Source organism: Macadamia integrifolia, chromosome 11 (assembly GCF_013358625.1).
Source record: "Macadamia integrifolia cultivar HAES 741 chromosome 11, SCU_Mint_v3, whole genome shotgun sequence".
Taxonomy (NCBI): Eukaryota; Viridiplantae; Streptophyta; class Magnoliopsida; order Proteales; family Proteaceae; genus Macadamia; species Macadamia integrifolia.
Window position 1 is genome coordinate 30,906,094 of NC_056567.1, and position 12,647 is coordinate 30,918,740.

General features: G+C 34.6%; 2 protein-coding genes across 2 annotated transcripts; both read left to right on the forward strand.

The window, feature by feature from the left end:
- Positions 1–1,332: 1,332 nt before the first annotated feature.
- LOC122094241 (pathogen-related protein-like) lies at positions 1,333–2,932 on the forward strand. Its single transcript, XM_042664981.1, has 4 exons — positions 1,333–1,511; positions 1,680–1,812; positions 1,926–2,224; positions 2,464–2,932. The coding sequence occupies exons 1-4, from the start codon at positions 1,368–1,370 to the stop codon at positions 2,614–2,616; spliced, it is 729 nt and encodes a 242-aa protein (XP_042520915.1). The 5' UTR covers positions 1,333–1,367; the 3' UTR covers positions 2,617–2,932.
- A 5,542-nt stretch (positions 2,933–8,474) lies between these two features.
- On the forward strand, positions 8,475–12,647 carry LOC122093084 (WAT1-related protein At1g09380-like). Its single transcript, XM_042663336.1, has 5 exons — positions 8,475–8,626; positions 8,884–9,116; positions 10,765–10,827; positions 12,315–12,431; positions 12,527–12,647. Exons 2-5 carry the CDS (start codon positions 8,920–8,922, stop codon positions 12,645–12,647), a joined length of 498 nt encoding a protein of 165 aa, XP_042519270.1. The 5' UTR covers positions 8,475–8,626; positions 8,884–8,919.

Here is a 12,647-nt window from a genome sequence, read left to right on the forward strand (position 1 = left end):
GTTAGGATTGGGTTGGTTGGATCAGCCTGTTTATATCTAATTAATTGGTTGATTTCAGACCAATTCTGGTTGATTCTTAATCTATCTTAACCAATTCTGAATCGAACCAGATCAGAATCGATCGAGACCGATCTAGCTACTGATTTAGATCTTTACAATCCTGATGAGACCTCAATTCAATCATGCTATGATAGGATTATGGAAGAAACAAATTTGCTTACCCATGTGAAGTATTTATATCTTTTATTCTGGGTGGATTTGTTTCATCCTGAAAGAAAGAAAGTTGACTATTGAGAAGTGCAATAATTGGGATATGTGACATATGTCTGATGTGACTCAATTATTTGTCACACATTCAAAGTCCTCTCTTACCAAGTCATCGGTACATAATAAATGAGTTGTGTAACTTATTTTTTTTTTCATAAAAACATCCTTTGCACTTAATGTAATGATACAATAAGCATAGATGATCAAGAGGATCTTGGAAAGTATGTTTAGATACTTTCAGTCATCTGTTGTTCATTGTACTCATTGTAAAGTATAATCATTGTGCTAAAAAACTATTTTTAGAGTGTTCAAAAATTTTATATAAACATGTTTTCATTAAAGTGGTGATATATATATATATATATATTGGAAGTTGTAATATTTTTTTAAGTACAAAGTTTTCCTTCACCTCGGGACTTTAGAAAAACTTGGAATTTCTTCTTTCAATTATCTTTTGTTTTACTTTAAAAAGTTATTTAATGTAGGTAAAAAAAAAAGAATTTTCAAAAGGTTGAAATTAATTTAAAACAACACTTATATGTAGATAGGATTACTCTCCATGGAGCTCAAAAAACAAGGAGTCATCCTACAGCTGGGGTGACCTAAGGATGTGTATCCTAGTAATCTCAACCGATCCTATATATGTAAAGATAAGATTTATCCTTATTAGGCAAATGTGTTATATATTGGAAGTGTAAAAAATACAAGGTTACAATTTTTTAGTTCATCATTTTAGTTATAAAATAATTTTTTTTATCTAAATAAATAAAATTTTGAGAGGTATAATGGCAACAAACTAGTGACGCAGTACACACCCAGGTTTTGGATGCTTCTATTGTTTCTTGCTCGTTACGTAAAACTTGTAGGTTATTCCGGACTAAATGAATCTTTCTTATATCCCTTCGCCATTCATAAGTCAATACCAAACCTTAATATATATAATCTTATCCCTTAGCCATTCACAGGTCACTACCTAGCCCATCTCTCTCTCTCTCTCTCTCTCTCTCTCCAGGTGTCATTCATTCATTCAACCCATCAATCTATATATATGTGGGTTTTCTTCACTCTCTCTCTCTCTCTCTTAAGATTTCAATTGAAAGATGGGTACCGAGGCACTTGGGGTGAAGGGAGATAAGTACAGATCCCACATTAATGGGGAAGGAGAGAAGAATACTAAATGGAGTTTGGGTGCTCCTCCTACCTATGATGTTGTCAACAAGCTCTTTGAAGAAGACCGATTTAAGGTGACTACCCTTTTTTATAACTTCCACATCTTCACCATCTTAATCTTCCTCTGGATTCATTTTTTGGTTATATACTATTTTCTAGTTACTACTATATATACTTCATTGAAGATAAATTATTAATTCTTATTTTGCTCACACCCTGAAATCTTTGGCTTGTTCTTGTAGGAGTGGCCCACTGGATCCATTGAAGAAAGACTGCAAAATCTCATTAAAACATTTGAAATGGAGCTCTTCCATAAGATTTGCCCAGATGATAACAAAACAATGAACACTCAAAAGTTTACTCTCACCATCAATGGTATGTATCAACTATTGACCAACCAAATGGTATCTACTTTTATTATTATTATTTTTTTGATAAAGCTCATGACTAATGGGTTTTTAAACACTTAAAATGGTGCCTAAATGAAGGAGGGAAACCCATGTCTCTTGAGGAGATTGGAAAGGTTGGAGGCTATAGGGCATTCTGGCAAACCTCCTTAGGAGACCGTTTACGTGCCTATGACCCATCTAGTGAGACACCTGAGTCATACCAGGAGACATTCAAAACAACATTCCCTCGTGGTTTTGCCTTGGAAATCCTTCAGGTTTATTCAGGTCCTCCAGTGATTGCCTACAAGTTCAGACATTGGGGTTACATGGAAGGTCCTTTCAAAAACCATCCTCCTACTGGTGAGAAAGTAGAATTGTATGGAGTAGGCATCGTTGAGGTACATCATCCCTTCCCCTTAACTAAATTTCCACCTTTGAAAATTACCTCACTAAGGCTATGTTTGCATGTCAAGAAAAGAAAAAAGAAAAAAAAAAATTGAATTGAAAAAAAGAGATAACACATGAAAAAATTATTGTGTTATTATAATTTTTGTACTATTTTCTTTTCTTGACATCCAAACGTAGCTTAAAGTTCCACCCTTTTCACATGTATGGTGGGTAATATATGTGGCTGTAGGTTGATGAATCAATGCTAATTGAGAAGGTGGAGTTCTTCTATGATGCTGGAGAATTGCTAGCTGGTCTTCTCAAAGGTCCTATTTTAGAGGGATTTGGATATGACACCTCGCCAAATTCATCTCTTGGTTGCCCTTTCCTGAAAGGAGTGTAGGAGTTGGTCAATCCACTCTATGGATTTTGGAAGTCCATAATTCCGAAATCATGTGTGCTTTTCATATCAGTCTTAAAAGAGTGTGGAAGTTTGTCATTAATAAATTATGGATGGTGACAAAGGAATATTGTCATCAACATAACTAGTGGAAGTTTGTCATTAATAAATTATGGATGGTGACAAAGGAATCTTGTCATCAACATAACTAGTGGAAGTCATGGTTAATGGGATTGTGCTGTAATCTTCAAATTGTCTTTGTGAAGAAGTGTAAGCATGATGAATGAATTAAAATAAAATGATGTATATATTTATTTGATTTATGTGTTCATCAAATCTGAATTCAATTTTTAATTTTGATTAATTTACATTATTAATGTTATTGGGGGATTGTTTTTCCCAAGGCTTATACTTTAGTTCATTTGTGATTAGGGATATAATTAGACATTGTTCATATGGTTGTCACACTATGTATCACTAGAAATGGGATTTCAAACACAAGTGTGAGTGTACATAAAAAATGACCACTTGAGATTTTTGAATGGATTATTGTCGATTGTTTAAGAATACGATTTTATTTTATAGTTTTTGATTAGTTCTTAGACGTGAAAGGTACATTATAAACTTTGGTGTACTAATTATTGATGCCATTTAAGCTGCGTATCAGTGCAGTGCGTGTATCATATTTTCCTATATATGAAAGAGATGATGCTCAATAAGGAATCTACTATTCGCAATGAGAGAATATCAAAGATAAGACATCGGATTATGATTGGATGAAATTACTAGGCCCGATGGCATACTTTATAAATAGTTTGTAAAATTATTTAAAAATATTATTATCTATTAGTATATATTTTTTTAAATGATTTTGGAAACTGATTTTATGTCTAACAATGATTTAGATTCTTTGTGTATGATGATAATCCGATGGACTAGCGTGGAGACAATAGTAAAATTTATTAATAAATATTTTTTAAATATTTTTATCAATGTCAAATGAGAGTTGTCTGACACATCACCGGCGTCGGTGATCTTTTCTTTACACGCTGTTCATAATGCTTTGCATGTCAATAACAACTAGCTTTTTGTGTCTTCTCTTTTTGAGAGGCACATCTTTTCGGTTCCTTAGAATAGGCGTTTCTAAGGGACATCTCTCCTCTATAAATAGAGAATACCCTAGACACTTTATAAGATGATTTTAAGTGTTATATTATCTCTCTCTTACTCATTTGCTTTCTCTATCTGGCTTTTCCTTTTGCTTTCTATACTGTATTGAGAGTTGCTGTTGCTCCATTCTTTTTGTTGATTGAGCACAAACTACGTGTTTCTGAAAGTGGTCTCCAGTAAGTGTGTGCAACAATTGTTACAAGGTCTAAGGACTATTTCATTGTGAACATCGATTCGCAAGGACCTATATCGTACCTTATAGCGACTGCAATTTTAAGGAGAATGACTAGTGGCGTGACTTAGCCCTACCAAATATTCGTGATTTTATTTCAAACTCTCCTACAATACATGGTTGATTCATTCAAGGGTTGAACGGTTGAGATAAATGCTTTAAGAAGGCTTTGACGCTAGTTTATGAGCTCTAGTGGAATAGAAGTTGAATCAAACCGCTGATTTTTTTTTGATGTACCGTTTGGTTAGAAGTAAAGTGAAGAGTAAAATTTGATTTGAATAAAAACAAAATAAAAAGTTTCACAATTACTATGAATAATAATTAAATAACTAACTCAACAATATATTAGAAGTAAAGTGAAGAGTAAAATTTGATTTGAATAAAAACAAAATAAAAAGTTCAATTAGGTAATAAAATTTAGCTACCTTATTTAAGATGTTGAGTTAGTTACACAATTATTCTTGATATTGGAGTGGCCTATTTGGATCAGAATCAACTTAGATAGATCTCAATTTTGATTGATCAAGTTCACCCGATTCCTGAACAGAATCTAGGGTTAGGATAGTTTTATATTGATTTTGATTGACTCCAAACCGATTCTGATTGAACGGATCCACATTGGGATCGATGGAGACCGATCTAACTACCGATTTTAATCAATACTTCTGAGACCTCAATTCAATTATGCTAAGATATATGATAATGTCAAGAAGAGACAAAGCTGCTTAACTTGCTTATGTGAAGTATTTATATCCTTTATTATGGATGGATTTATTTCATACAAGGACAAACAAAGTTGACTCTTGAGAAGTGCCCGGAAAATATTTAGGATAAGTGTGTAGGCCGATTACTTCTGAGACCTCAATTCAATTTTTCACCATTTAAAGTCCTCTCTTACTACTAACCCAAGTCATGTGGTTGCAACTTAAAAGGACTATAACTTTTTTTTTTTTTTTTTCTCTTAGAAGACTATTTATGACAAACCAAAAGTTTTTGAAAAGGTTGAAAAAATTATTTATTTATTATCCATGCTAAATGATAAGATTTATTCTCGTTGAAGTTAGTGAGTGCAAAATTGTACTTTCATAAGAAAATTATTTTTCGGTGGAATATGCTTTTATAACAAATTCATCTATTAATATCTTAGTTTGAAATCAACCTATCAGAATATATACTACATTTAACCACTTGTTTTAGTGAGAGTAAGTTTGAAAAAATTTCTTAGGAGATAAACATGGTAGCCGACTCTTTAGTTAAAAAGGCCTTGTTGGTGACATGTATGATATTATGATCCAATTTCACTCCATGATTATGAGCGCCTTTAACTTTAAAACTATGTGTTATTCATTTTTATCTGAACACGATCACTTTTTGCCCAAAAAAAAGTTGCTTGGCACGTACCACATATTTTAAGTTTTTCTCCCATTGCTCCTCTATGTTGACTAAATTTTCACAAGATGCCATTCTTTGAAAACAAACTAAATCCATACTCTTCTTCCAAACTCCACCAGTGCCTCCCCTTCGCCTCCAATTTCCTCTTCTAAGTCATAAGGACTACTCCCTTTCTTTCTCTTCTCCAATCCCATGATAATTTGTTTTCCTTTCAGTTACCGGCAACTGAAACATGGCTAACAAGGCAACGGAGAGGGTATAGTAGCAATTTCCTCTTCTAAGACCTACATGTAAATAAAAGCACAAAAAGAAGGGAGTAGGTATGGGGTAAAAAAACTGAAACATGGCTAACAAGGCAACGGAGAGGGTATAGTAGCAAATAAATTAAGTAAATAAAAGCACAAAAAAAAATTATAAAAAAGGAAGTGATTTGACTTTTGATCAAGGGAGAACAACCCTATTCTCCCCCTGCTTTAAAATGCCAGTTCATTGCGTTACCATCTTTTCTCTGCATAGGCTAGTAGGCTACTAATTGTATTCATGATTCATGACTCACCATTCTCATGCAAAGCACTTTTCTTTGGTCAGTCCCATGCAAGTACTTTAATGGGTAAGGCAGTGCAAGTGACAGATAAGCGCCAGACTAAATTGTGGTCTTGACTCATGGTGCTCTCTTCTTGGGAAAAAAATCATCTGTAATTTCGATCTCGTATAATTTCGTAAAATATCACCTTTAGGGAGTGATACGTGTATTGATACCAATGCAATGGTCCAGATCTGATTTAAATGCCTCTTCACTGATTTAATATTTTATTAGTTGTACTAGATCTAGACCATTGTATTGGTATCAATACACGTGTCACCGTCTGAAAGTGGCATTGCACGGAATTGTATGAGATTGGAATTGCAGACGAACCCCTCTTCTTGAGCAGGACATGGATTTTTTGGGAAAAAAAATAAAAAAAATTTGAAGGTTGGATTTATAGAAAACAAAAACCTAAAATTATGCAAAAAATTGATTGGAAATCGTTTTAAAATAATCACACAATTGCACATAATGATTTAAGTGGATCAGTCAAATTGTCTATATTTATATGGTGCATGAGATCTGTTTTACTATCAATGGAGAATAGGATTGTAGCCGCTCATCTTCACGCCTTTCTTAAATTACAAGGGATGAACTCGCTATAAATTCTTAGCAACATTATATTTATTCATTTTACCAAAATATCCATATAACCTTAAAAATATTTCCTTGGGGCTAGTGCAATCGAACACTCATTTGGACCCCCAATTCCTTGATGCCCCCAACAACGAAGATAACACATAAGGTAGGCTAATTCCTTCAAGTCTTGGGCCCCTTGAGATCAATAATCCATCCACAAAAAATTTATTGTGATAGAATACAAGACACCGTGCCCCTAATAGTATGAACCCTTTTTTTTTTTTTTTTTTTTTTTTTTTTTTGAACTGAAAAAAAAATTAATTGATACAAATCTTAAATAAATTAGTATTTTTCAGTAAAGATAATGATCAAGGGAGAAAAGGGGGGGGGGGTTGAAGGAAGTGAGGCCCACAACAGAATTGCAATGTGTCCACACATGTGAAGAATTAATTTTTAATGTTAAATTAGTCAATTTGAGTTTCTATTTTCGGTTTCTCATATTCCTCCATTCCATACAAGCTTAATGACATTTGCTTTCCACCAATTCCCTTTGAAAAAACAAACCAGTATTTATGGGAGTTAAAAGAATTAATGGCCAGGCAAACTGTCAATATATAGAAGTGATCAAATTCACTGTTCAATCTCACATTCACTCACACAAGAGGTAGACACAAGCACACACACATAGAGACTTAGAAATACATGGTTCGGTCTTCCCAGAGAAGGAAGCCTAATCCATGGGGAAATTCCTCTTATCAACTTAACCTGTTTGAGGAGGACTCTTTATCCTTAAATAGAGCTTTGTACAATGGTTGAGATAAGGATAAATCGGGAGGACAGCAATGTGTACAGTTTATATCTCTCCAAATACAGCTATCACAAGTAAGCGCATGATTCTCTACTATATTGGGAGGATTCCCTTCAATATTGGGAAGATTTGGTGCAACGACTTGATCTCCTTCTCCATGAATCACGCCAACATTCACTTAAAGGACTTAGTTCCTTAGCAACCTCTCTAATCATGTATATGTAAGCTCCAACAAAATTGGCCTTCCTATATTTGCCTACTTCCTAATTCTGGCTTCTTTTCTAAAAAGGCAGAAGTTAATTTTCTAAGAATTTTATCACAGAGGATGGGCCTGTAGTATCTCTTCAAGGGTGTATAGCAGATGTAAGCTCCAACAAAATTGAATATAACATTCACTCATCTGAGCAGCCCATGATGAAAACTATATCATAATGGTCACCCTCCTTACACCAAGTGGAATGATGATGTGACAATTCTGATTGTTTGAAAATAAACGACTTGACTCACCCAATTGTCAAATTTCAGAGCCTAATTAAATTGAATAGCTTTCATACATTAGTATACATCCTCATGTATGTCCGTGGATATTTATCATACTTTAACCACTAATATACATTCTCCTATGGTCTTGAATTTTCGAAACATTTTTTTTTTGGGTTTGACTATCGGTTTACATCCCAGATCACTTGTATAACCTGGACCTTCCTCCGTTAGAAGATACAATTTGCTCTCAATCTATGTACTTCAACCACTAGCTACATTCTCATTCACTAGAACCTATCGAAACCTTAAGAACTCTCAAGATCATTAATTCACAATTTTTTTATTATAATTAATTATCTGCACTCAAATTGATTAATTAAAATAATTATCAGAATATGGATCCGAATATCTCTGGATTGTTACCCCTAAACGATTATGGATGCGAAAACAATAATTCTTCTAAGAGATTTTATAACTAACTAAAACAACAGCCTGGAGTCAATCACCATTCTGATAAGTTGCAATTCTGTTATGAGTAGTTGGCCTGTGAGAATATGAGAGATTATATAGGAGGGGCCTTACGGAAAAAGAGGATATAAATTATATCTCTGTACTCTCTCCTACAATTTGTTTTCTTCTCACTTTCTCAACCTCGTTCTCATGGAGTTCCCTGACCCTCGAAATCAAAATCTTAATTCTTTACAATTTTGTCAATAAAATTCTTAGTTTGATCTTCAAATTCTTGTTCTTGGATAATTAACAGGTAATTAAGTGTAATTTTTTTTCAAGCCATAATGAGATTTGAATTTGGAATTTTGGTAGAGATCAGGGATGACATTGTAATGGAAATAAAGGAAAGGGAATCAAAACTAAAATAACAAATTTTATTTGGGAAGTCATGTAGTTATCTGTCATAGTCATCTTAGTATGAGTTATAGGTATAACCCTAAGAAGTAAGAGGGTCATTTCTTCAACCTCCTTTCTCTTATTTATTTCATGGTTTTCCAATCTGTCTTGTAGCTAACGGTGTGTTTCATTCTGCTAAACAATAATCACATGGCTGCTGGTCTTTGCAACTTTCTTCATGGCTTGAAACCGACGATGGTGATGTTGCTAGTTCAGGTCATTGGTGCTGGGCTTAATTTAATGCTCAAGTTGGCCTCCAAGGATGGCATGAACCTTCAAATTTTGGTTGCTTACCGATGCATCTTCGCAACCATTTTCTTGGCTCCATTTGCTTTCTTCCTCGAAAGGTAGGTAAATTCCCCTTTCTTTCATTTTTAAGGATAAAGTTTTTCTTCACTAGATGATGATGATTGAAGGGACAAGACCCTCGTGCCCTCCCTTACCCTCTTCCTCGAGTGACCTGGATTTCCGAATTCTCATTCACCGTGGGTGCAGGGAGCTTGAAGGAGGAAGAGATGTATCCATTTAATGGAAATAAATGTTTTGAGACTAAAGAGCGTAAGAAACTCTCCATCTACTATATATGGGGAGTCTAATTAAAGATATATCGGTTACATTAACTTTTTTTTTTTATTTATTTAAATAGTAATGTTATTAACTTAAAAGAAGGTGATATCCCAGAAAGTGGATGAACCAGTCCCATCCGATCAAATAATTGGATGTGTTATTTTAAGGATTGAGTTTTCCTAAGGCCACGATGAATGGATATCAATTCACTGTGGCCCATCAAAAGCATACAATAGGGGAGGGGAGATGGGGGGGTTACATCTGAGCATCACTTTCTTAATCGAGCGGTAAGAGAATTTTTTTTCTGTGTTATTTTAATGTTTCTTCTTGAATCAAAGTAATATCTTTTTTCTGGGCATCTTTGTCACTGTGCAACCATAGTTCAAGAAATTAGAAGCAGATCTGCCAATCTAAGATATTTTTAGGGTTCAGGTCAATTCCAATTTGATTTTGGTTGGTTTGAAATCAAAGTAATATCTTTTTTCTGGGCTTCTTTGTCACTGTGCAACCATAGTTCAAGAAAACATCTGAGTTTTTAAAAGTAAAACTTGGTTGATTTATACAATAATTATTAGACTGAGTTTCCCTCCACCCATGGTCAATGGATGATCCATCAACCTCATTAGATGAGAATCATTAAATCTGGGCTCTCTCCATAGAGTTTTGGTTTCCTTTTCTCCAACGATTCTCTAATTGGAGAAAATCATAGAAACTTACAATAATTCCACTAAAAATGGTATTTGTATTTGTTTGGTATATAAATATTGGAAAAAAAAATATTTCTAGGGGGAAATCTGGGCTCTCTCCATACAGTTTTGGTTTCCTTTTCTCCAACGATTCTCTAATTGGAGAAAATGACATCTCTGTGAATATTTCCTTGTGCACTCCCATTGGTCCCCACTTCTACATAAAAACTACATTCCCTCTCAAAAAATACTTCTCAATATAAATTATTCGACTTATGTATTTGATTTTTATATATATTTACACATGGTCTCAAGGTCCTCAACCATATGTTTACATGAAGGGTTTGGTATGTATTTGATTTTATTTTATTATTATTATTATTTTTAGGGCTCATATTTAAACTTCAGAATTTTAAGAAATCATGTATTCATTGTATACTTTACACATGGTCTCAAGGTCCTCAACCATATGTTTACTCACCTGGTGCCTCTGAGTTGAGTTGATTCAGTCACTTAGTCACCGAGTTGAGTTTTGAATCAACAAGCTATAATGCAAAGCAAAGATTTAAGACTTGGGAATTGCATAAAGGTAGGGCTACGGACCAATTGTTGATATAGTCATATAGTCCCAGACAACATACATGTCATCAATGTAATATTATAATGCATTGCCAATTTCTGCTATTTTTACTTCCTTTTAATGAATTGAGTACTCTCTTCTTCTACCCTTTCTTGCACACAGAAATACCAGACCAAAGTTGACATGGATGGTCATCTTCCAAGCATTCCTTTGCGGCTTATTTGGGTAAGACATTCAATCTTGTTGAAACTGGTTCTGAACTTATCTGCCAAGTAGTGCCTCACATTGAGATGATTGAGGAGCATTGAGAATTCCCACTACACACTTTTATTTTTTTTCTTTCCAACAAAGGATATCCAGACATTCGTTCTGACTAATCATGTGGATGACCCCATAATCGAATGAACTAAGTCAATGAACTAGTGCCTCACATTGAGATGATTGAGGAGCATTGAGAATCATTAAACTTCCACCGAAAGTAGTTGAAAACATTCGGGGGTGTTTGGTTCAGTAAATCAAATGGTGTATATATCGGATATGAATGTCAATCTTTTGATAGAAATTCTTCTGAATTATGTTTCTTTCTGAAAAATCGTTTGGTTGCCTTGAGGTAGGGGTGTCAATCGGTCGGTCAGGCTCGGTTTCGGTCCGGATTGAGTCGGTTTCGATGTGAAAAATCTGAAACTGAAACCAAACCAATAAGGAAATTCCGGTTTCGGTTTGGTTTTGGTTTCGGTGCAGTTTGGTTTCGGTTTGTCTTCGGTTTCTTAAATCGATTTGTAACCGGGTTGGTTTTGGTTTTTGGTCTAGTTTGGATTCGACTTTCCATACAAATGTATACAAAACTATGCAAATTTTGATTTTTTTTAATGAATTTTGGAGTGTTTCGTTGCTTACCGGTTTGGTTTCAGTTTCGGTGCAGTTGGTTTCGGTTTGTCTTCGGTTTCTTAAATCGATTTGTAACCGGGTTGGTTTTGGTTTCAATACTCCAAACCGAACCGAACCAATAAGGTTTTGGTTCGGTTCGATCCGTGTTGTTATCTGTTTGGTCCATCCGGTTTTACCGGTTTGATTTAGGAATTGACACCCCTACCTTGAGGCTAGTACATGTTTCTCGCGGATTGAGATATTGGCTTTCGTAGAGAACTTCTTTCCGCTTTCTCCTTTTATATTAGGTGGTAAAAAGGTTGATCAAATCTGAGTTTAAGTGTTGAGGTAAACTCAGATTTGAAACACATCCTTTGTAATATGGTCATTCATGGAAAGTAGGATGCTCACTTATGAGGATCAATCTAGTGGAACCAAACAGCTCCAAAAATTTAAGAATTATCATTCTGATGAATGTCATCCCAAAGATTTATTGAACTAAACACCCCATTATGAATGACCCCAAGGAGATAAGAGAAGTCGGATTCAAATTGCTTTTTGAAGTGAAAATCACTTGCAACTTAGCTACCTGGTGGAACTATATGAATTTTTGAAGGATCTTATATGATCTCTCTCTCTCTCTCATATTTGTTGAAAATCAAAATTTATTGTGTAACTATCTCAATGATAATTAACCCAAGGTGATAACACAATTGGTGAGTAACGAACTTGATACCAACTCCATGATGAATTTTTGAAGGATCTTATATGATCTCTCTCTCTCTCTCATCAATTATATGTATCATTACTTAATAAATAATTTTCTTCCTTTTTTTATTGGTTAGGGGAACGATGTCTCAAAACTTATACGTGGCATGTTTACAATTAACTTCTGTGACATTTGCAACAGCCATGGGAAACCTTATTCCAGCCACAACATACATCATGGCTGTGATTTTCCGGTATGTTTCCAGCTCTTGATTTCATTTACTAATTGGAGTATCCCTTTATATTGATGGGGATTGATCGTGATCGTTGATGGGTTGACAAATCAAAGCCTAGAGAGGCTCAGGATTCGGACCCTAGCAGGTCAAGCAAAGATACTGGGGACCGCCATAGGCATAGGAGGGGCAATGGTGTTGACCTTTATATTGATGGGGATTGATCGTGATCGTTGA